The sequence below is a fragment of the Natator depressus genome, chromosome 18 (genome assembly GCF_965152275.1).
Source record: "Natator depressus isolate rNatDep1 chromosome 18, rNatDep2.hap1, whole genome shotgun sequence".
Taxonomy (NCBI): Eukaryota; Metazoa; Chordata; order Testudines; family Cheloniidae; genus Natator; species Natator depressus.
In genome coordinates, this window is record NC_134251.1 from 12683800 (window position 1) to 12709387 (window position 25588).

General features: G+C 39.5%; 1 protein-coding gene across 8 annotated transcripts in view; it reads right to left on the reverse strand.

The window, feature by feature from the left end:
- Positions 1–25588, reverse strand: part of KIF1B (kinesin family member 1B) — a 147470-nt gene that overhangs the window by 108572 nt on the left and 13310 nt on the right. For 7 of the 8 annotated variants that reach the window (XM_074933986.1, XM_074933982.1, XM_074933985.1 and 4 more), the window contains exon 3: positions 130–206. The exons of the other annotated variant lie outside the window; for it this stretch is intronic. In XM_074933986.1, the coding sequence (XP_074790087.1) occupies positions 130–206 (77 nt within the window). The remainder of the gene's footprint in view (positions 1–129; positions 207–25588) is intronic. 8 annotated transcript variants of the gene reach the window in all.

A 25588-nucleotide genomic window follows, 5' to 3' on the forward strand; every position in this document is an offset into this window, starting at 1 on the left:
AACTTGTATCACTCAAAGTACAATAAAATCATAGTAGGAGCAGCTGGTTGAAGTGGGGTGTCAGGAGACAATCCAGGCCAGTCTGACTGGTCAACAGTGGTTTTTGCTACAGTGCATTCAGAAACTTACTGAGGTGTGAGACCAGTAGGAGTAGTCAAAGCTGAAGGACTTTGGTGCTTCCTTGGGGTTCTTTGGGTTGATAATACCTAGAAGAAATAAAAATCATACTCAGCTATCCAAAGCATTTAGGGACATAAAATGAAAACCAAGAGAGTCAGATCATGAGCTGCAGCAAGAAGTGTTATGAAAATTGACCCTCAGACCCAGTCAATATGGATGTCTTTGTACAGCTAGAGTGTTCATAAATTACATTGAAGGACATAAGATCAGGATGGGTGTTCATATCACCACCTCACAAAAAACAATCCATCTGTAGGGGCTCCGTGAAGCAGGTCAGGAAAAGGCAGATACAGTCATAAGGGAACGCACCTACTAAACAAAGTTCATAATAAGCAGCGATGCAAGAGACTTAAGTGGAGGGAGGGGTGCAAGGAGGAATATTAAAGGAAGAGCCAAAACCCACAAAAGCTCAGGGCACTTCAGTAATGAAAAGCTCAAGAGCCCCGGGATTTCACAGCAGGATGACTCTTCGAAGCTTATTTGGAAATTCATGTTACAGTGTAAGGATAAAAGCCCTTGGCCTACGGATTTTCTTTCAGAGGCTCAGGATTCTACATGACATTGTGGGAGGCAATGAAAGGAGGTGGAGGAGGATCTACAAACATTTCAGGGATTACACTGATATGACATATTACAATATTCTTCTACAAATAAAATATGTGCAGAGCCCACATGGAGATTTTAATAGGACTGACGTTAAAATGAACTAAGCCAAACTATTTGTAAACCTTGCCTTCTACATATGGCTATTCAATCCCATAGAAACCCAAACCAAACCTTGCTTTTATTCCCAGATCACAGCAACAAGGCAACATTTTACCCTTTGAAAGGATCAATATAATTTACTTTTTAAGGTGACCCCATTCCTGGTTTGATTTGTAAACTTTATGTCAGCAGACAATAAAAGAATATCACATCTATAATTTGTTACAGCCTTCTGGAGGACCTCTCTACAAGTTTAAACCCCAAACAGTCTTAGTGAACAGAGCTATAGTCTCCTTACTACAATCTCACTAAGGTACTGAAAATAAGAACTTAAGACAGGGGTGGCCAAACTTATTGGTCCTCTGAACCACATACAACAATCTTCAGAAGTTCAAGAGCTGAGGCACATGTGCCGGGGGCCAGGACTTGGGGCTTCAGCCCCACTCCTGCTGAAGCCCCAAGCCCTGGCAGGTGCGCCTCGTGGGACTGAAGACCCCAATACCCTCCGCCCTGCTGGGCAGACGGCTACTACCCCACCACCTTGCTGCAAGACAAAGTCCCAAGCTCTTCTCTTCCACCTCAATCTGGTAGGTGGAGAATGGTGGGGCAAGGGGACTCTGCGAGCCGCAATTTAATGGTAAGAGAGCCATATGTGGCTTGCAAGCCACAGTTTGGCCTCCCCAGACTTAAGATATGACAAAGGATCAAACCATTAGTTCATCTAATATGGAGTCTTGCAATGATGTGCCAATATTTTAAAAATGGACTTGTAAATGTTTTGCTTCAGTCAGTGATACACATATGTAGGCTTAGAGGATCAGATTTTTATTGGTAAATGCTTATTTCACCGTACACTGACAAAGTATTTCCATGATAATAGAAACTTACAGATGTCCAAAGAAAAATGTTGCTTGAGAAATTGTTTGATTTAAAGTTATTTACTTTGTATAGCTGACGTGTTAACAATTTGTTTAACGCTTTAACTTTTTGAATCTCAATGTCTACTGCGATTAAATTGTCTGAGCTGCCCCCCCTTAATTTTCTGCAATTATGAAAATGTAAATACATACAAATCTAAAAAAATGTTTTTAAATAGATTTGTGAAATTATGAAAAATAAAAATCTAATTCTACTAAGCCTACACGTAGCATTCCTCTCCCCTCCAGGCACACACCAAAACACTCATCAATTCCATACTCTTTCCCTTTCCCCAAATCCATCCATCCATCCACACTTCCCCCCAGACCCTTCTCAATCCACCAGACTGACCACTCCCCAGAAATTCAGTTATCCTAGGGGGCTCCTCTACCTGGCAGCTTTTTGCAGCAATAGGTAGGGGTCATATCACCTCTGATGGGGAGGATGGGGGTCGATTGTGGAATGAGCCCTAAATGAGTTGTAGGCTGCAATGCTCTTTGGTTCTTAAGATGAGAAAGGCCTTCCCGAGTTGGTGTGTGATCAAGTCTTCCCTGGTTAGTTTGAGAGACAGAACAAGATTCCAGTGTTCAAATTGCAGGCTGAGGTTGGGCAAGCAAGTACTGATGGGAATAACTGAGCAACAGGATTGCCACACAGTGAAACAGCAACTTAGCCTCGCCTCTCCCCCTAGTGTCCTGCTGGAAAGACAGACAGGAGGGGAAAGGGGATGTAGAATATCCCATGTGCACTCCAAGTAGCCCGAGTGGAGAATGCAGAGGAAAGGATCCCTTTGCAAGAGAGACAACAGATATATCAGCAGCCTGGCAGCTACCAGAGGACTGACTATGACGCAGCCTAAAGCAGCCATGCAGGTGAGTAAGAGGTCCCTCTGCCAGTCCCCTGGGCAGGCTTATCAGGATGAGGAGTCCAGGCATTGCGGGGGAGGGGAAGGAAGACAAGTAGGTTTTATGGGGCTTCTAATTTATGAAGTGAGCTGTAGCTCACGAAAGCTTATGCTCAAATAAATTGGTTAGTCTCTAAGGTGCCACAAGTACTCCTTTTCTTTTTGCAAATACAGACTAAAAAGGATGCTACTCTGAAACCTGTAATTTATCTCTGTGAGCAGTAAGATGGGATGAGAGAGTGCTGGCCATGGTTCCACTCCCCCCCTCCAACGTACCAGCCAGAGGAGCAGACTGGACATTGAGGGGGCATGCAGCAACTGGCAATGGGTCAATGCAACGTACTCTCCCCACCTTGTAGAACATGGAAATACCTGATTCAGAGGGATGCATCTGTGTCACAATTGTTTTTGGAGCTGTTCTGGGACTGATGCATCTGCATGCTGCCCTACACTCAGGGCTACGAGTACAGTCTGAATCCAGGCCCGAGTAAGCAGCTGCTAAATCAACCTCAAAGTCCGAGGGGCTGAAGTTTACACAAATCTTTGGTTTTAGGGAAGGTCTGTGGATTGTGTCTTTCTAATGGGACGATCTTTAACTACAGCCTCCTGCTACAGCGGTAGAGTTCACTTGCTTCCTCCTTTCAACCATAGTGACTGGCTTACTTTGATTTCACATTGCTTGGTAGCAAGTTACACGCTTTCAAGGCCATCTCCACAAGGCAAAGCGTTAGACACCTGCTTTTAAAAATAAAAGATTATTCTTTTGGGTCCCAAAAGTCAGCTTTGATAGTGTGGTTTACATGTCCCCTCTCCACCTCAGTGGCATCCTGCCTCTGTCAATGACCCATAACCAGTATGAAAGAATGCAAAACCCACCAAGGACCTAACCAGTTGTGCAGGGATATACAGGGGTGGAAGTGGGAGTTCTTCCTGCTCCTACAGACAGTTTATACCCTGAAGCCAAACTTTGATCTTCCTCACTAAAGGCCATTTGTTTCTCAAATATTTAGCCTAGGTACTCTATACTTGTAGGAAAGCTTAACCCTTTTTCCTATAAGCGTGTCCTATTCTACAACACCCTAATCTCTTATCTCAGTCATTACAAAACTAAATTCCAAGGGGAACTGAGCCCTTTGAAAACATATAACCTCAGAATTCCCTTCCAAGATTTAACAGCTATGCCAGATGTTGCATCCCTAAGCAAGGCCACTATCCAAGGCTATGGGATAGGAAGGGGATCTCTGCCCCAGACTGCTGTTTTGGCCACAAATAGCAACAGTTGCTACTGTATTTCTACTGGCCAATTCCACTTTGCTTAGATTTGCCCTGTGCTGACATTCCTGCCTTATAAAAGCTGACAGACATGCAAAGCCAAGGATTAATATGCCTTAAACCAATATGCTGTCACAGGGCAAAGACATATTGCTTTGGATAGCAACGTGGGCATCATAACATTAGTAACAAAAAACAAACTGGTAACCTAAGCAATCAAATGTGGCTTCAGTCTCCCTTCGTCTCAGCCAAGCTGTAATAATTCTATGGCACACACATTTCAACCATTTCTAGAAATCAGAAAAACCCCAAACCAATCCCTTTGGTTCAGTTTTCCAGGGTTCCATTCCTATGATGCTGTCCTTGCTCTTATTATTCCCTTCCCACACCCCACTCATTCATAATCATCACCATCCACAGCACTGAAAGGTGATGAGAGGCTGTACTTCCTTGCAAGGAACAGAAAATTTTGTGCTCACAAGAAAGGATTACTAAAACTAGTTACCAAATGAGTTCAAAGTAACATCCTTATGAGTAGGTTATTTGACTGATTTCAAAGGCTAAGTTTATAAGTGAAAATAATTTTCACCATTAAGTGCAGAAATTGATAGAATCCATTCCCATCTCTCTCAAGTACACCTTAGCTCAGTAGTTCTTAACCTGGGGTGCATGCACCCCCTGGGGGTGTGAGATGCCCTTTCTGTGGGTGCGAGACATGCCAGATTTTTTTAGAAGGTAAGTCAAAAACACAAATCAATCACAGGCACGTAAGTACACATACATTGTTTTATCAAACCTATGTATTTAACGACTACTGTAATATACAAACATAAAATATACCTAGGTTTAAAGAACTGAACTACTTCAACGATTTTTGATAAGGGGTGCAAGAACATATTTTGAGAACCAAAGGGGTGCTGGCTGCTGTAAAGGTTAAGAACCACTGCCTGAGCTTGATAGCAACTCCAAGCAGATAGAGAGGCAGATGCAATAATGCTAACTGTCCTAACAATTATATTTCACTATGTCACTTAATAATCCCAATACCATGCTACTGCCATCCCAAACTCTACAGGTACTACAAATGCAAGAGGAGTAAAAGCTGAGGGAAAGAAGCCGCTATCCCCTCTTCCACATCTGGCACTCTGACACATTCCATATAGTTCCTCCCGACATGCGAAGCCTGGAATGGACTAGCAGTAAGCAACAGAAACGTGGCAATATCTTCACTGACAATGGTATGTGTGCTTTTACTGCAGGATAAAAAATGTTAGCTATCCTGCTATAAAACATAATGAAGACAAAGCACTGTAGTTTTCCCAGTAGGTCATCTAGGCAAGGTCCACTATGGGTGGACAGTATTGTGCAGACCTGACTTAGCTACCTCAGGGTAAAAATTTGCCCGTGCCTTGTCGCCATTTAGGATTTTAGAGACAATCGTCGTGTATTAGTTATCTCACTATAAACACACCTTTCTGTCCATGAAGGCAACACCTACACTTGCACAAGAGTTAACATTGCATTTTAAGACTCTTCTGTGTCTTAGGACATAGCTACACTGGAAACTTCAAAGTGCTGTCGCAAGAACGCTCCCACGGCAGCGCTTTGAAGTGCGAGTGTGGTCGCGCTCGAGCACTGGGAGACACCTCTCTCCGTGCTCCTGGTAATCCACCTCCACAAGGGGATTAGCTCCCAGCGCTCGGAGCCTGTCTATGTTAGCGCTTTAAAGGGCTCAGACTTGCTGCACTCAGGGGGGTGATTTTTCACACCCTGAGCCAGCAAATTAGAGAGCTATAAAATGTAAGTGTAGACAAACCCTCAGTAACACTGAAAACAGAACAAGCAGTAGGAACTGTTTAGGGTTACCCAAACAGTTTGTTTGTTGAGAAAGTGAACTGTGAATTGTAAGAGCATTAACCTTGAGGACATCTCCAAAAAGATTCGATTGCCAGACAGAAAGCATTTATCTAATGCACTAAGAGCTTTGTTCAAACAGGTGATGAAAGATTATGGAACATGAAGAAATCCATGAGAAGGTTAACTTCTTTTAAGCAATTAGGTAACAGTGGCTTATTTTAAACACCCTTATTTCCCCAAACAATTATTCTCATAAAGGAGTAGGACGTGTGCACAAGAAGCCAAGAATTCTAAGAAAGCTATACAATTTATCATCCAGGGAATGATGACCTTTCACAAGTCAGTTTAAATTTGCCCCAGATTAGCATTTGATAATCAACACTAACTAGCATGATTAACAGTCTCAGAGAAGTCAAAGAATCAACTACCCTTTTGGTCCCAGAGGCATTCCATTCCTTCCATGATAAAGTTGAGGTACACAAATACCACGTTGGGGAACTCTTGACTACTGCTGCCCATGTTGTGTCTTGAAGACAAAGACATGGTTATCCAGAATTGTCACCTTTCAAAAAACACAAAATCTAGTTTCTCCTAGTCACATATCTGTGATATATATGGGATTTAGCAGTATACAGACAGACAACGGTGAAATTAGCTTCTCAACATATCCAAGGAACCAGGGTGGATAAAAATCAATGATTTAAAAAAAAATTTATATATATATATATATATATATATATATATATATATATATATATATATATATATATATATATATATATATATATATATATATCAGATTTTTTATTTAAATCGGATTTTTTTGATAAATGCTTTGAGGAAAAACACTCAAAAAAAGATAGTTTTAAGTAAGATACATTATAGCTCAGATATTTCATCATGGAATAGGAATTATAAATTCTAATTCTATAGTATGAGACAATATATTCATGGAATGTTTAAGAAAAGTTTTGTAAATGAATTCCAATAGTTCATGGATTAGGGACCCAATCTTATGGGGTTCCAGGGGCTTCTGTATAGATTATTTAGGATAATATTTCTATCTCCCCAATGGGACTTAGCGCTCAGTCTAGAAGATACCATCAGAGAGGCCTAGTTTTGCAATTCTCAAACTGTGGATTTGTGTCTCGAGATAACATGCTTGTTAACAGCAAAAATGTTTTAAAATAAATAAATATATAGAGGTGAGAAACAGACCACAACCCTACTGTCCCTCTGCAAATTTGTGTACACAGAGTCAATCCCTTACCCCTCTCAAAGTGCAAAGCTTCAATAAGTTCACTGAATATAAGATTGTTGGGGGCAGAATAGAACTGGACAAGGAGAAGAAGTCTGGAGATAAATGTGAGAAGGGAGGGACAGGCAGTAGAAACAAAAGTGAAACTGTTAGAGTAGCATATTCCAGAAGTCTTGAGGTCTTTTGTGAGTGTAGCCTTCACTGATTTGAGATCTACCATACCATTCTCTCACTAAAAGGGAAAACCTATAATGGCAGCAGGCTGTAAGAGAGACCCAGTTTGGGAATATTTTAATGACGTTCCTCTACCTGTAGGTAAGACAGGCATGTGTGCAAAATGCAAACAGCGCAACAAAGAAATACAAGGCCTGGTTTCCCAAATGAAACAACATCATGAGAAGTGTTCCTTTTCAGAAGAAAGCTGTGTTGAAGATGACATGTCTGAACATGCAGGATCTTCAGGTTAATAAATTTTTTATTTCATACTTCTTTCTTAAGGACTGCCTGTCTTCCTTCTGGACTACTCTTGAATTCTGTTTGAGCAAAAAATATAGTTGTTACTCTATGGTACTATTATTTTAGATGCAGTTGTGATAAAAAATAAATAGCCGAAATAGGCAGATCTTCCTTTTACAATTTCACCTTTAAAGCAGAATGGAGTGTCAGAGAATACAATGAGTAATACTAAATGAGCAGTATGGTAATACTAAATTAAATAACTGCATTGACTTATTTTGTTTAGGAGAATCCATCCTCAACATACAGGATTCTTAAGACTATCCATCTTCAAAATCACCATCATTTTCTATAGTTTCAGAGTTATCTGCAAATGACAGTGTTTCAGTCACATCATGTATGTCACACAGTCACAGTATATCACCTGTAGCAAAAAGAAAAAAAAAAAAAAATCTCCCATCATCCAGAAACAACCATAGATAAGTTTGTGATAAAAACCAGCAGATTACAAAAAGAGGTAATTGATGAAAACATCGCCCAGTTTGTTTATGCAACAAACTCTCCTTTCCGTAGCATTGAGAACCTACACTTCATTAACACCAGGATACAGTCCACCCAACAGAGCAGATGTCACAGGAAAATTCCTAGACAAAGTTTATGAAAGAGAAATTGAGCAGTGTGCGAAAGGTCTAGAGGGCAAAATTGTTAACCTGAGTCTTGATGCGTGGAGCAATGTTCACAATGATCCTGTTGTATGTGCTTGTGTGACAACAGAAGAAGGGAATGTCTTCCTTACAGAAACAATTGATACATCAGGAAGCGTACACACAGCAGAATACTTACAAGTAGCAGCAATAAAAGCTATAATAAACTGTGGGGGGGAAAAAAACCAAATGTCTAGTACACAGCTTGGTCACAGACAATGAGGAAAATGTATCCAAGATGAGAAGAAATTTAGAAGAGAGTCCCAAGCTAATAATGTACGGTTGCAATGCTCATTTGATGCACCTCCTAGCCAAAGACTTCAGTGTTCCAGAAATAAAGGCTAATGTTGTTGAAATTGCAAAATACTTCCGTAACAACCACTTGGCTGCAGCTGCTCTGAAAAAGTGGAAGGAACGAAGTTAACTCTCCCACAAGAAGTGTGATGGAACTCAGTAGTGGACTGTTTTGAGCACTGTATCAAGAACTGGCCTAATCGGATGACAGTTTGTGAACAAAATAGTGAAAAAATAGATGGCCCTGTCACAGCCAAAGTTCTCAACATTGGGCTTAAGAGAAATGTTGAACACCGGCTGAGTACCCTGAAGCCTATTTCTGTAGCCTTGCAAAATGCAGGGAAATAGATGTTTTATTGCTGACACTCTTGAAATTTGGAAGGAACTGAGTGAGATCTTAAAAAGAGAGAAATATGCAATAACAGAGTTAAATTACAAGCATTTAAAAAAAAAAAAAGGCACAAGCACCATCTCCAGCTCATTTTCTTGCAAATATTCTCAATACTTGGTACCAGGGTCAAACCTTAACTGCTGAAGAAGAGGAGCCGGCTGTGACATGGACATCCAGCAATCATCCCTCTGTAATGCCAACCATCAAACTTCAGAGCGAAGGGTGAACCATTCAAGAAATGTGTTTGCTGATGAGGTTTTAAAGAAAGTCACACCAGTGAACTGGTGGAAGTCACTAAAGCACTTGGATTCAGAGACTGTTGAAGTGATGATCTCACTTTTAACAGCAGTAGCTTCTTCTGCCAGTGTAGAAAGAATATTTTTTTCCTTTGGACTAATTCATTCCAAATTGAGAAATCATTTGGAGCCTGAAAAAGCAGGAAAGCTTGTTTTTCTTTTCCAGATTATGAACAAACAGGAAAATGAAGGTGAAGACAACTGAGATAGCTGCAGAAGCCAATATTTAAAAAAGTTTCTCATGTTGATCTGGCTGACAGTCAATTTAATTTTTGTTTTGTTTTTTTTTAAATGTAACTATTTTAGTTAAAAACAATTTTAACAAAAACAAAACCCGATTTTAAAAAAACTTAAATGTTTAACTAAATTCAAAAATTCATATGCTTGTTTTGTTAAAATATTATATGTTTGCTGTTGAAGAAAAAAATCCAGAATACACAAGGTTGTTTTCATTAAATAAAACAATTTAAATGTCTATCTGGTGATGTTCTCTTAATACAGCATGGCAAGAAAATCCTCCAAATATTAATGATTAACCTATTGAACTGGAGACAGTTCACCTCCCAATGACTTCATAAATATCTGCTTCAATTATCTTTGGTTAACGAAATAACCAATCATTCATTTTCTGATATAGCTATAAAACTAATCTGAAAAGTTTTCAAAATAAATCAATCACTTGAAAAATGTATAGTGTGTACCTTCTAAAAATGAAACCTACATCTATCTCTGGGTTGTGAAGAATATGTATTAAGGTTATAACAACCCAACAAGAATGCACTTATGTCGAAATCCATGATTAAATCGAGTCTTCCTGACTAGTGATTTAAATCAAATCCACCTTGCAAGCAACAACATAAAAGAGTCCTATAATCCTCGTAAATAGGTTTAGCATTTCCCAGCTTGTTCTGGCACTTGGAACAGAACTCCTTAAAACCCAGGCAGATGAAAATACCAATCTCCATGGCAGATGCAAGTCCTAAAATAATCACTCTAGTATTCCCCAAAGCTAATTTTGCCATATTAACTGCTGAGATAAAGCCATCTAAAATTTATCATAAGGCATCTCACTTAATGCATCTCTTTAAAAGATATTTAATGACAGCCAAGACAAGAAAGCAGGTGCTAGTGTCCCTCTTAAGGAAGAGGCTTCAAAATTCCCATATTTAAAAAGATATGGATATTGAGGTTAGGACTGTTGCTGCAATGGCACTAGATATAACATGAAAAATCCCTGTCCTAAATAGTTTATAAGTAACCATCTCAAGCCTTATACTAAAAGGTACTGCACTCATGCCACCCACCTTTTAGGGATCTTGCTGTTGTGAGTTTGACTCGAAGTTTGGGTGGGCCCTTTGCTGTGGGACACAGAGCACAATTACACCGGACCCTTGCTAGAACGCGGGATTTAGGATCCATGCACGGTACAGTGTTATAACGGGGACCACATGAAAATTATTTGCAATTAAATTTGGGATCCATGGCTGCAATCACGGTGTATGTGAATTCGCGCTATATAGACATGTTCTAGTGAGGGTCCGGTGTATATCTACACCTTGACATCAGCCTGTGCCCCCTTCCTCCCTACTTTTAAATAACAAGACTTACTTTCAACAGGTTTGTTTAAAAACACTATGATCGCCATCAACTGTATTACATTTCACACACTACAAATATCTCATGGAATAATGAATAACGATACCAAATAGGCTGTCCCATTTATGGACCTGTCTACATTATAAAAATCTACCGTCTGGGGAGACTGTTCTAGGGATTTAGCACAATTTGGTTTAATCTACATTGCACGACTGAACTGCATGGTAAATTTCTGGCTGAGTTTTAGTAGTTAAGCACCCCCACATCAGAGCTGTGTCTTGGCAACACTGACTGTGCAGTAGCCAGGTTGGGGGGGGAGGGAGTGGAGGGGAGCGAGGAGAGAGTACTAGGGCAAGACTGAGCTGTCCTTGCTATTCTGTTCCATACAAAAAAAGAGGAGAAAATTGCTTTTGCTAGTGAAACTAATAGCCAGTCTCCTTTCAGAGGGTTAAACACTTAACCCCAAAAGGAATGTTTACTCTGGATTCTGTAGGAGACATTAAATCTATCTACCTCACCTCCCCCCCATACAAGATATTTTGCTGTGAGACAAGCAGCACCACACCACTACTGATCATTTAAAAGCAACAAGAGCATTTCTTGATGTATGTTAGACAATGCAAATAGGACCATCTCCTGAAGCTGCAACCTGACTCATCTCCAAGCCTACTAAGGACCTTGGTAACTAAAGATTTTCACCTCAGTATTTCTATGGCAACAGGCTAGAGCGTTTTGCTAAAGAAACCAAATCAAAAGGTTAAGTGTTTGTTTGAAGCAGCAACTGACGTACTGCCCTCAATACTGCATCCTGAGGTGCTGAATACATCCGCCCCATGCGGATCCTTTAGCCCCAGGATGGCACAGCAAGAAATTTTGGTTGAAACAATGTCCAACAACATTAAAATGAATACAGAACACTTACAGGGAAGTTCAGTACAGTTGAAGTCTATTAATGATGGAAAATGAAAGCTGAGTGTTTCAATTCACAGAACAGTAAAAGTATTTTGAAAAAAGAACAGGAGTACTTGTGGCACCTTAGAGGCTAACAAATTTATTAGAGCATAAGCTTTCGTGGTCTACAGCCCACATGCATCTGATGAAGTGGGCTGTAGCCCACGAAAGCTTATGCTCTAATAAATTTGTTAGTCTCTAAGGTGCCACAAGTACTCTTATTCTTTTTGTGGATACAGACTAACACAGCTGCTACTCTGAAACCAAGTATTTTGACTCAATTCTCTGCTCATTAAGGGTGTCATTATTTATAGTTCAGGAAACTGAAGGCTTCCATCCAGAGAACAAGTATGGTACCTGCAGATATAGTGCAAACTTCTGACATAGTTCCATCTGTTTGTTTCCAACTTGCACTTGATGTACTGTCTCCAAGGATAAGAGTGGAATTCAGTCACTATTAGCTAGTCAATCCTCAATCTCTCTACTAAGGCTGGAAACAAGAGGGCCCCAATTGTAAAAGCAATTTTGTGGGATGTGAACATCAGCTCATTAGAACTGAACTGACACCAACTTCATGTAAGACAGCAAGCAGTCATTAGATGACAACTTTCAGTCATGACTGATGCAGGTAAGAGGTTTTCTGAAGTCAAACACCTGACAAGAGACAGCAAGGCAGCTAAGAATTAGGAATATTGTTTTAAGAAAGTGCCACGTAGAACTACTTAGGCATCATACAGCACACACCAACTGATACCTTTACGGGATAGGTAGATGGATGGAATCTGGCCATTTATGAAGGACGCTGGCTAGGGCTTCTGGAGAAAATAAGTAATATTTCTTTGAACAGATAAATCTCAGTCTAGAATCTGATAGTGCAGACAACTGCACAACAGTAAGAACCAACCTAAAAGAATCCATGATCATGCAGTAATGTGACACTGTTGGCAACACTTGACATTTTTGTGAATAACTGGAAAGCTGTACTTTCACTGGAAAAAATGAAAAAACATGCTAGAATTAAAAAACTGGAGAATCAACTCCACACACGCCCCCCCCCCCCGCGGCCCCCCAAAAATCCCATTCAACATTAAAAGCCTTTTATTTATTTATTTATTTTTTTGCAATCCATGTAAGGTCAGGAGGAGACATTAGAGAGTCATGATCTATGCAACTGTCCCATTTCCTACCCATGACTTACTGCTCCAGTGCTGCTTCACTGCATCCTACACAGATTAACGGTTTAAGAACCAAGACCTAGGAAATGAGAATGGCAATAAGGCAGACAATCACATCAGGGCCCACATTACTGGCCTTGTTATTTTACAGAATAAACTTGTTTATCTGCTATTTCAAAGGCCCAGTGTGGCAATTAACTGTTCTGTTTGCAAACTGACACAAAGGTTTTTGTGTTGCAGCTATATTTAGTTTTCATGAGAGTGGTACTGCAGTAACTTTGAACACTGAGTTAACCTAAACAGCCAGTTTGAGAAACCCAATCCCTTTTCCAGGACCCTTTCTGAAGCTAGAGTCAATTTCTTATCATGTCATGTAGAACCTTTCTGCTACCTTCAGAGTAATTTTCACGTGTTCCAGATCCTAGATTTTAAGTAGGGGTAACTAAAGAGATACTTAAAAACACAGTATCCTCTTATAAAGCCAGTATTACTATTTTAAAGGGAAACTAATACTTCTCCTCTAATGGAGAAGTACTCTAGAAGTAGAGAGTAGGGGAAAAGTAGTTTTAACTTCCAAAAAGATTGTTACAGATACTTCTGTGATCACTGAAGAAACCCAAACTAACACTTATGGGGATACGGTCATGTTAGAAACCATTTAACAAATGCCCTTACTTGTGTATTGAGACCACACGGTAAGGTCCACCTCTTTTCTCGGGAATTAAAAGGTGGAGAGGGAGGCATGGGAAGGGTGGGATATTAAGTTTATGCTCTGTCCAGCTTGATGACTTGCATTGGGGTCCATTTTGGTTCTTTTAAATGATTTATGTATTTTAATTTTACAAACTCCAATATTGGATAAATACTTCTGTTAAGTTTCAGAGCAACAGCCGTGTTAGTCTGTATTCGCAAAAAGAAAAGGAGTACTTGTGGCACCTTCGAGACTAACCAATTTATTTGAGCATAAGCTTTCGTGAGCTACAGCTCACTTCATCGGATGCAACTTCATAGGAAGCATTTGAAAGCTTATGCTCAAATAAATTGGTTAGTCTCTAAGGTGCCACAAGTACTCCTTTTCTTTTTACTTCTGTTAAAAGACAAGCTACACATTTTCAGTTTTTCAGCTTGGAGAATGAATTTTTAATTCCTTATGAAACTTATATAATGTTATACAGTTTGGATTGCAAAAAACTGGAGGGCAACGGTGTAGAACCTCCCATTGCACTTGAGGTGTCTCACCCCAGGCAGATTCAGATTCTGTAGAAAGTAAACTTTCATTTAAAAAGTTTCTATCCCTTATGGTTGTGAAGATGAGCCATAAAGTGCTGTCTTAGTCTGAAACAGCTCCAGGAAGTGTTACCTGCACACGCTATTTTTCTGCATGCTTTGAAACCTATAGGACCAGATTTTCAAATAAATGGGAGCACATAATTGTATGCCTGCTTTGTGTACTCCCTACTGCATCCATGTACACAAATTACTTACATATGCCAATAACCGAAGGGGAAGACAAACCGCCCTAAAACATTATTCCACCTAATAAGTGATAATGAATGCAACATTTTAATGGGAAGTTTAGTTGTAACAAAGGCCATATGTTACCCTTGACCTTTGTTCAAACCCTCCCATTTCACAGTGGATCATTCTCTGAAAATGATGGAAGTATTCAGCCCTCCTCTTGTTTTTTTTTCCACAAACCAGAATTAAAAGCATAACTGGTCCCCCATTCATAGAATGGGTTTGTTACACCTTCTATAAAGAAATGTCAAAAGCTGAACTAAATACTGTACACTGAAATTCAAGTATGGGAACATTATGTTTTGTATTTTTTTTCTGGAGGAAGGAAGGTTATTAAATATTTAAGACTCCCAATGTGTGGTCCAAAAACCAAATGCAGTCAGAGTCCTAAAATGCAGCTCATAGCCATGGTCCCTGTAATAGCAGTCTGACTCTCAAAAGTCAGAAGTGGGCACCCTGGCTTTAGAAAGGTTAGTTTCACATTCTTAGGGTCCATTCTAAAAAGAAAAGTATGTGATTATGCAACTGGAGAGCTCCTGGGGCAAGAACAAGCTAGAAAATGACCTACAGATCATTAGCCATGAACACAGGATGATAGTTATATAACCTTTGTTTCCACAATCACCTACAAAACAAAAGAGCAATACCAGCCTTGCTCCCCAGTCCAGCTGATGACTGACACAGCCAGCTAATGCAATACAACTGACAAAAGGTTTTTCTCCTCACCATTTCTTTGCTTTGAGATGCAGCTGAAGTGTACTGATAACTACAGAAGAGGACTTCATAATAGGACAGAGGGTCCACAAAGCAGCCTTGGCTTACAAAGGGATGAAAACCCACACACAGTTTGACCTGTCAGTCTTTGTGCAGGAAAAGCCAGTGTCAAGTATAACGAGGGATGCCTGACTAGAACCGAGGTGCAGCAGCTGCAGCAGCAGATCAAGGGGTGGGGAGGAATTAGCTTGGATGTGCTAGGGAAGCACTGGCAGCCTTATTTGTTTGGAAGATGCTTAATTGTAACTATTCTTGAGCACTTCAACAGATAACTCCTGTTCCTTGGAATCAGACACTTTTACAGACCATCCTCTGCAGCACCACTCAATCACCACAACAGTTTTCTTACTATCCCCATCTACTCAGTCTGCTCCACCATTTTGATGTAGAAAGTAGATAAAGTTGCAGCCTTTCAAAGTTAGTGGACCAACTTAATCCCTGGATATTCTGAATTTAAGAAACCAAGTAGCTATTGCATCTGAACAGCAATCACATACACCTGAATTTTTCATTGTGTATTTTAATAAAATATATATTTATCTTCTACTTCACACAACCCTTGCAGAACCTCATGTTCAAAGAGTAAAATTTACTCTCATAAACATGTACTCATACCTAGAGCCCTGCAAATCTGTGGATATCTGTAGACCACATTTGCGGATAGGGCTCTACTCATTCCTACAGTCACCACTGGATGAAGGAGCACAAGAGATAGCTGACATGAATCTCGCTTATTTTAAAGTCAGACAGCCACAGTCCTCAGAGAGTCCGGGGTAACCCATTATGTGGACCCATGAATAGCTCTCACTGAAAAAAAAAATCTCTGGAATGCTGTACAAAGAAGGGATGTTTTCACAGGAAGACTGACTGACTGAGGGGTGGGGGCAGCACATAAAAGAAGAGAAGCCATCACTTACTATGTTCCTCATCTCATTTGAAGTACACACATTTGGCATCTTCACCCCCCATTAGTGATCAGACAGGTTACAGGGCATCATACCAAGAGACATGTTGTTCACTCTATATATTCACTCCAGTGAAGAATTAGCTAACTCCAGTTTGCCCTTCAAATAAGAACCAGCAGATGGAACTAACTGGGGCTCAATCCCTGGATTATGAGACATACATTCGGGCGGGGAAATGGATTGAGAGATTAAAAATCCAGCAGGGACTCCATCAATTGCTGGATTTTTTTTTTTTTTTTAAAAGGCTTGTAAGAGGCAAAAAGGATATGTGCAGTTTGGGAAGTTGATTTTCTATCTTTTGTGCCATTCAGTAAGCCTCCTGTCATCTGATTCCAGGCAGGTTCCTTTTGTAAATAATGGATTAAAATAAATTCAGACATTCATGCTGCTGCTCCTTCCATATCTACCAGAACTGGAAGCACACACATTCTTAGGGAAAGACTAAGAGCTTTGCTCAGAGTTCCTACTTCACCAATCAGTCCTCACACAGGCTAAGTCTCCCACTGGTGGTAGAGCAATGGTGGAAGCACTAGCCTAGACAAAAGCACAGGTATTTTTACCACGGCCATTTATATTTACTTAGGGTTAGCTGACATTTTTAAATAACCTCAAGTGAACTGCATCATGGGTAGAGCAATGTTTAGAGATTTTGTTTGGGGTGGGGGGGCAGGGAAAAGAGAATGCTAGTGTTGACAATCTTTTAGGAAAATGATGTTACCAGCAGGTTTAAAATTCAGATACACGTAAAGAAATGGAATCTGAATGAGCCTTTTCCACTCCACCTCGCTCCATATTAAGAGGACTGCTGAAGTAAAACATAGTATTGTTTACATGCCTATGTAGCCAATGTAGTTGGGACAGATTAGGGAGAGATTTGGGGGCCCTCAGCATCAGACCCAGAAGACTAAACCAATGTTAAAGACAAAATGCAAGTCTTTTTGGAAAATGCAGATTCACACCCTCAGAGCAGATAGCAACAATGGAAACAAGTTTCTTACTGAGAGCAGGGTGGAATGAGACTCCTATGAATTGGAACATGATTAAGACCACACACACTCCTCCTGTTTAGTACAGGCTCTCTCTCTTACAGATACAATGCAACATCAATTAAAGAGATTTGGCTACCTCGTTTTTAATATGAGAGAGAAAGGCTTGAAAAACCAGAGTTAATATTACAAGAGCCAAATGCAGGGACATGGACACTTCCAGCCTGTAAAATAGAGTTTGCTTTCAATCAAGACATTGTTTGCATTTTTCAACCCATCAGAAAGAAAGGAAACCAAATACAGACTGGTTTCAGAGTAGCAGCCGTGTTAGTCTGTATCTGCAAAAAGAAAAGGAGTACTTGTGGCACCTTAGAGACTAACCAATTTATTTGAGCATATGATTTGTTAGTCTCTAAGGTGCCACAAGTACTCTTTTTCTTTTTGCAGATACAGACTAAGAACAGCTCCAACTAGAATTCAACAAGATCCACTCCCCACATGAGGAATTCCATCCCTGCATTGTGAGGAAGACTGGGTGGGGGAGGGAGTGATGCAGAATAGTATCAATGCTAGGCAAATGTTTGCCCACAGAAGCTGCTGGAAAGCAGTCTCATCCTCAGCTGCTCTTGCAGATCCAGTTGCTATAAATACCATCTCTGCAGCTGGCGTTTTGGGAAAATACCATGCCAGCAGACTTTGCCTCCAGTGGGAGCTAGTTACTTGAACCATATCATCCTAACTGTTCAGCAATCTTGATTAAATCCCTGTCCAGACCTCCAGTTTTGTCCCTTGAACAGTTCAGATGTACTAATATCTCAGAAGCTAAATACATATTTTATGTACTTAGCTACCTCCAAACATCTGTAAGACATACAATAAAATCATTAGCCAGCTATTAAGGAAATCATTTTTACCTTTCACTTTTGACTCCATCTCCCCAAAAGATATTGTGGTCTTTAGAAATGGATAAAGGCTGAGCTAACAGGACATAATGGGGTAGACTGATTTCAATCACCAATTTTAAATCATTTAAATCAGCAAGTAGGAAACCTTGACTTAATTAATAAATTTCAATCCTGTTTTGCATTTGTACTTATTTTCCTAAAGAAAGGTGGCTTTTCATTGGTTGGTAACCGTTAAAATGTTAATTTTAAACTAAATATAACCTCTACATTAAATTTGGTACTTTTGCTAACCAGGAGGATAAATATGTTTAGATATAATGTAACCAATCTATAGATTACCATACATTTATTCAGATTCTTAATTTTTATATTTTTGCATTACATTAGGAAACTGAACAAATTCATTTACTAGAGATTAATTTTTGACTCATGATTTGTGTCAAGTTGCATTTGGAAACTGGAATTCACTTAAAAATTAACAAAAACAGCATTTTAAAATTATGTTAAAGTGACATTAAAAGTGCTGGATACACAAGACACCTGCTTTTCTGATAACTTCCCCCTCCCCAACCACAGTCATTATACAATAACTTAAAATAAAATGAGACTGATTCATCATCTAGCATCAGTCAAAGAGGACTCCCTCTTTTTACATGGCAATTACTGACTGTTCCTTGTTTGAGGCCAGCTTGTGCTGCTTTCTTGCTGATGCATTTTCAACAAAGCAGTAGGTGGTGGCTGGTGAGTCATTCCCTGATCTTTGGGACACTTAGCTTTGCTATAATTTTGTCCTATTTACTGATTCAAGATGCTTTCAAAAGTTGAAGACACCTATGTATCCCAAAACAGGAGAATCAATTTATCTTCCCCCCCGCCCACACACCATTCTGATAACACTTCTATAATGCCTGTCATGGGAGCATCACAACACATTTTAGAAACATCTACACAATTATGAGATATTCAAATATTAATTTTACAGATGGAGGCGGCCAGGAGAGAAATCAGGTGACTTCGCCTCTCAGTCTAGTGCTTTTACAGAAAATCAAATGATTTGGAAATCCTTAAAAGCTCACCTAAGAATTATTCTTATGCAAAGAATCTCCTCTCATCTTCCAATAAAACAGACAAGAGGGCTTTAAAGAAAAGACAGGTTTGGTTTTTTTTTAAACAAACTAGCAAAGGATTTTGGCTCAGCCCATAATACAAGCTCTTTTTTTTTTTTTTTTTTTAATAACTTCCTTTAAAACCCTATTCTATGCCTCTTTCCCTGACATGGACCATGTAGGTGTATGCCATTGAACTGTGACAGCACAAAACAAATGAAAATAGTGTATCAACCACGGAAGTTCCTTGTTTGCCCCACTGTAAAGTACAGAAGAAAGATGGGACATCAGTTCCTCAGCCAACGAAATATTTCTGGATTTCACTAAACCTCATTACAGAGTTATTTGCTAAAAAAAGTTAAGACAAACAAGCATTAAACCTCAAAACAAGCTTTTGAGGTAGAAGTATTACACCCATTTTATAGATAACTATCCACTTGTTTAAGTGACTTGCCCAAGGTCATAGAGCAACACATCTGCAGCATTGGGAACAAAACAAGGATTCCAGAATCTCAGTATACGTTCTAACCACAGAGGATGCTTGAGCACTGTAAAGTTACACAGAAGAATGAAGTTGGCACATCAGAGCCCAATTGACTCCTAGTATTATTATTCACAACGATCTAAATATAACCTTCACATCTCAAGCAGGGAGATGAGTTCCTAGGTACAGCTACAATGTGCCACACCTTGAGCTCTTCACTTGCCAAACTGGCCAATGGTTCAAGGAAATGCTATCCTAAGGCATCACCAGGTTTCAATGCTCTGAAGTTTTCTGATCACCATATTTACATTTCATTACACCAAGGTCCACCAAAGTAGTACAAATATTAAAAAAAAAAAATCGGTGGAAGTAGGAAAAAAAATCAACTTGAGATTCAGATTGCCTAAGAGAAAAAACAAAGAGGAAAAATGTCTTGAGCGCCAACATTTCCTGGCAGGCATGTCATGTCACACTGATGGGATACTGCCAGCTTTACTACTGACATCCACAAATTCTACATTTCAGAAGAGAGGCGTCATCAAGAATGGTACTAGTTTATAAAAAAGTGGACACTTCCACCTATTCTAGTCTCTCCTGGCTGCCAAAACCACACAATTCTTTTAAGAGAAAAAAGCAGGAAATGTTGATTGCAAAGCTTGGGCTCATGGGATTATTGGGACAGACAAGTTACAATCAAGGCCTGATCTACACTAGGAAATTAGGTCGGCATAACTACGTCACTCACAGGCATGAAAAAGCCACACCCCTGAATGATGCAGTTAGAACAACCCAATGTCTAGTGCAGACAGCACGAGGTTGGTGGGAGAATTCCATCAATCTAGCTACCCCCTCTCAAGCGAGAAGATTACCTATACCAGTGCGAGAAGCTCAAGCCCATCAGTATAAGTAGTGTCTTCACTGAAACACAGTGGCACCACAGCAGCTTTAACTGTAGACAAGCCCCAAGTCTTCCGTTTCCTCTTTCTGCCCCTCCCAAGACTAGAGAAAGGACAAGCAGCAGTTATATAAACTCCCCTATGTCCCTCCTACCTAAGTGACCTTGATCCTAGTGTAGATAAAAGCCAGTCTCTGCCAAGCAGCACTGGTCTCACCACAAATTCAGACCCAACTATTTCAATTAGACTAAGGGCTTGGCTACATTAACATTTTATAGCGCTCTAACTTGCTGGCTCAGGGCAGCGAAAAATCATCCCCCTGAGCGCAGCAAGTCAGAGTACTTTAAAGCGCTAGTGTAAACAGATTCCGAGCGCTGGGAGCCATGTTCCCAGCGCTCGGAGCTAATTCCTTCCTGGAGGTGGGTTACCAGAAGCGTTCGCGAGCGACCACACTCGCACTTCAAAGCGCTGCTGCAGGAGCGTTCCCACAACAGCGCTTTGAAGTTTCCAGTGTAGCCATGCCCTAACACTTAAATAAAATCATACAAAGTAGCTTGGGAGAGCCTAAATTTATTAGGCTTTGGCATCAGGTCACTCATATCCAACCTCAGGTTTTATAATGCTATTAGGGAGGAAGAATACTATCTGATTTTTAGGTTTAGTTGGTTAGGTTTTTGGGGCTTTAAAAAAAAAAAAACACTCCACTAAATATATTGTAGTTTTCTCTATTTACAAAAATAGACCTAAATTCAGATCACTGTCACAATAAGGGAGAAGAAGCTAACAAACATCTTCAGAGCTACTAGTCAAATTTTTATTTGCAACTAAGTTACTACGGTGGAGGATACTAGTTTCCACAACCATAAGATGTTCCAAATCAACAGTGGGCAAAATTTAAAAAACATCCCAGTCAATTTATCTAGTGTAGCTACTGGGAGAATTATTGATCAGATTCCTTTATTCTACCAATCTTTCAATGAATATCAATCCCAACTCCTCAGCCCCACACTCCAAATAGCAGCTACTTAAACCATAGTCAATGCCACAAGTCATATCCCTGGGGATACATGCATCAGTTCACCTCATGCCGACTCATCACAGTACCCATTGCCTATCCCAAAGCAGCACTCTGCTAAGCAACAGATGCACCTAACTCAAAAAATGACAATCCACTAACTCCATTATGTTTCCTGAAGCATTTGTTTGGAGGGCTTACCGAAATCACGTGACAGTGTGCCATACAGCATGCTACCAATACAGCAGAAATGTTTACACTTAAAGGAATGTTAGTTACTTCAGGTTCGTGGTAAACTTGTTATGCCATTTTAAAACGTTTTGGTGTAGAAATAGATTTTAAGAGCACATGGTAGAATGACAGAGGGAGGGAATGAAAATATAGAAAATGCAAGCAGAAGGCTAACTGAAGATGATGCCCCATATGCAGAAAACACGATCTCAATACAAATGATCACCTGGCTGAATGGTTATAGAACAGGCAAGTTTTCATGACCACAGTCCAACTTTGTGAAAGAAAAAACTGCAGAATGAAAAAACTGCAGAATGAACCCAAGGGGTTAAGCCTTGAAGCCTAAAGCAGAGCTTTGTGGAATGTGACCATTTCAAGGGGGTGGTCAACTGTGCAAGCAGTAGTCAACGTTTAGGGATTGTCCAGATCGGCGGGTAGTGATCAATAAATTGATCCCCAAATCGACGCCGGTACTTCACCTTGGCAGGAGGACTAAGCAGAGTCGATGGGGAGCTACCGTGGTTGTCGGGCCGCCATGAGGACGGCCAGGTAAGTCGAACTAAGATACTTCACCTGCGCTATTTGTGTAGCTGAAGTCGAAGTTGCGTATCTTAGTTTGAACCCCTCCCTCGTGTAGCCCAGGCCTGAGCGTTACATGTTGTCAGTTTCCTTCTCATCTAGCTAACAATCAGGTGTGCTGTGCATGTGTACCTAACTGTACCCAGCCAAAAAAAAAAAAAAATTTCCTAGGAGTAGTAAAAAGCTGCTGTATGTCAGCCAGGAAAGCTGCAAAAAAAAAACAAAACACAATGATTGTTTAGTTTTTGTTCAATTTTTTAATCCCAGAAAACCATCTTTTTGGTGGTGGTTTTTTTTTTTTTTTAAAATGAATCTGATACTAAATGACAACAAAAGTGTCTAAAACTCTTTTTTAAAAAAAACTGCTGCTATTCCAGCCAGCAGCTAATTTGGGAGTGGAGTTCTTTGTGGTTCTTTCACTTGCAGGTATTTGACTAACATTCTCTTCATATTGACTTAAGAAAAGGGATGTGTTGGTGTATTAATATTTACAATTTTAAAAGCAATAATTGCATTCTTTGCTAGCTGAATGTGTATTTAAATGGGGTCTTCTCTCTTCCAGCTTCAGCCACTGCTGAAACCTGGCTTCAACCATATTCTTTTGTCATTCAGAAACCTGGCCTTATGTCTCTCTCAAGTGTCTGGACAGAGAGATTACCCAATCATTTCCACTGAAGTAGAGCAACACTGAGCTTCTTAAATACATAAGAGTTGAGCTTGCAAATCCAATAAACCAAGAAGGAAAATCTCAGTATATTTACATTTGACAGATCTCTATAACCACTGTAAAAATAATGACTATTAGATGTAGAGCATGCCTTTCTTTCCATGCATTACATGCAGGGGTCATTTCACATACTCATCACTAAAATGTAGCAATTTCTGAAGTAGAATGCAGCAGGCTTCAAATCAAACTTTCCATACTAAGATGGTTTTTGCAAATATTTCAAAGTCTTAATTTTCGTTCTTCAATATTAACACCAAATCATCAGACCCAAGGAAGAAGTTAGAACTTCCTTTAATTCACTGAGTTCCAGGCTCATTCCAGCCAATGAAGATCCAAGCACCAAAAAACAAAAAACAAAAAAAACAAACACACACACACTATTTTGGCCCTGACCTGAACCCTCCTGCTTTTTTAAATTAAGTGCCTAAACAGTACTGTTTTGTAACTTCTCAGTTCTCCATGCCTATGAACATCTCCAACAATTTCTCTATTCTCCTCTTCCATTTCCAAAGACCTTATGGCAGTAACATTCAGCTGCATACCATCTGCAATCAACTATGATCTCAACAAGCAGCTCAGGCTTGCTGCCAATGTACCAATCCCTTAATGCAGTGAGCACATGACTTCAGCTGGACTGCAGGATTTCAGTCTTTCTAGAACATATTTCAGTTCTGAAAAGATGATTCGTTCAGACAACTCCTTAAATACACAGTATTATACTTGTGTTGACTGCTATTCCTGCAGTCTCTGTGCATCACCAGGGCCAAACAAAATTTACACTATAGGCTAGCATATTAAGAGAGAAAACTCAATACACAGCTACAGAAAATGCATTTAATAAATATGTTCACAGAATTGATTTGAAAATTCCCATGGTACTTTCTACCTACCCTTTTCAGAACTTAATCTTGGCTACTCATGATACTCTTGCAGAAAGTGCTGAGGGATTTTAAGTAAGTATATCATCCTCAGCATCTTACAGCTTTAGGTGGATATAGTATTCTTTGTCTGTACCTATTGCATAGTTTTGCTATGTGCTGTTAAGTAATTGCCATGGAATCGTTCTTTCACTGGTTGGTGAAGTGATTTCTATAAATTCACATAACATTTGTAGGTATAATAGGAGTTATTATCCACCTTTATAATTATAATGGAAATGCTTAATATCAGCTTTCCAATGGTTTAACATACTGCTCTAACGCTGACCCTAGAACAGAACTTACTAGACAAGGTCTCAGGTCCAAAGTTTATTTAAGTTGCTCAGAAGTTTCTAGAAAGCAAAATAGAAACCAGTTTACTCATTTGAAAATTTAAAAAAGCCATTCCCCTGCCCTCAATTATTTGAAGTTCTTTAATTAAACATCATAGGTTCAAGTCCCTAGTATGAAACAAGCTATTTTGGCATTTTAAAATATATGTTTGAAGGGACCAATTGGGATGACTACCAGCATTTTTATTATTTAAACCTATAAGCCCTAACCAAGGTTGACTGGGGTACTATTAAGCGAATCACTGTACAAACACAGGACAGTAAAACAATTCCTACCCCCAAGTGTTTGCAATCTTAATTAACACCACAAAAGAGGCACAGAGTTAAAGTGACTTACCTAGAGTCAGAGCAGGTCAGTGGCTGAACTGAGAATAGAGCCCAAGTCTGATCCCCAGATAGTGCCCTACCAAGTGAAGCATGCTTCCTCTACATTTTCATATTTGTGTCATTTGTACTATGAATGCGTATCAAAAGCCTTTTAAAATTGGAGACTCAGTTACCTCTATAAATTAGAGGGCAGTATTTTTTTTAAAAGGTCTGTTACTTGTGTTTTTAGCAACTTTACAGAAACATTTTACAAACAGTTTGTTTTTCACTATTTATGCTATTTACTTAAATTCACTCAGCCTGAACTGTGAAACTCAACTGAAACTAAAACAAGAGAACCCGTTTTTTGTTTTACATGTATTAGCACAGTGTAATTGCATTTCCAACACTGAATCAAGAACAGAATAAATACCAAATACTTTCATTGACTTTTTAAAATATTTTGTGAACATATTTGCGCATGCTGTATTTTGTAAAGACTTATTGTATGAATTAATTTTGGGGTCTGAACTATTAGCATCCCCTTTCTAAAAAAATTTTGGATGCTTTTGAAATGATATTTTCAAGCAGGCATTCAAGCTATCACATCTAAAACTTGACTTTTCATAGTTGGAATTTTTTCTTATTTCCAGTGCTTTTGTTTGCCTCTTACACCAAGATCACTGACTTGTGACAAGCTCATTCACGCCACCCTACATGACTCAAATTCATATTAAGAGAAACATATGACAAGCCATATGTTCTAAAGAACTTGGTCAAGAAACACCACCACATCACATGTTCTCCCAATCCACTACTTGAAGATTTATTATAGCTTTCAGATAGAGGTGTGATATTTTGGGGGTGGG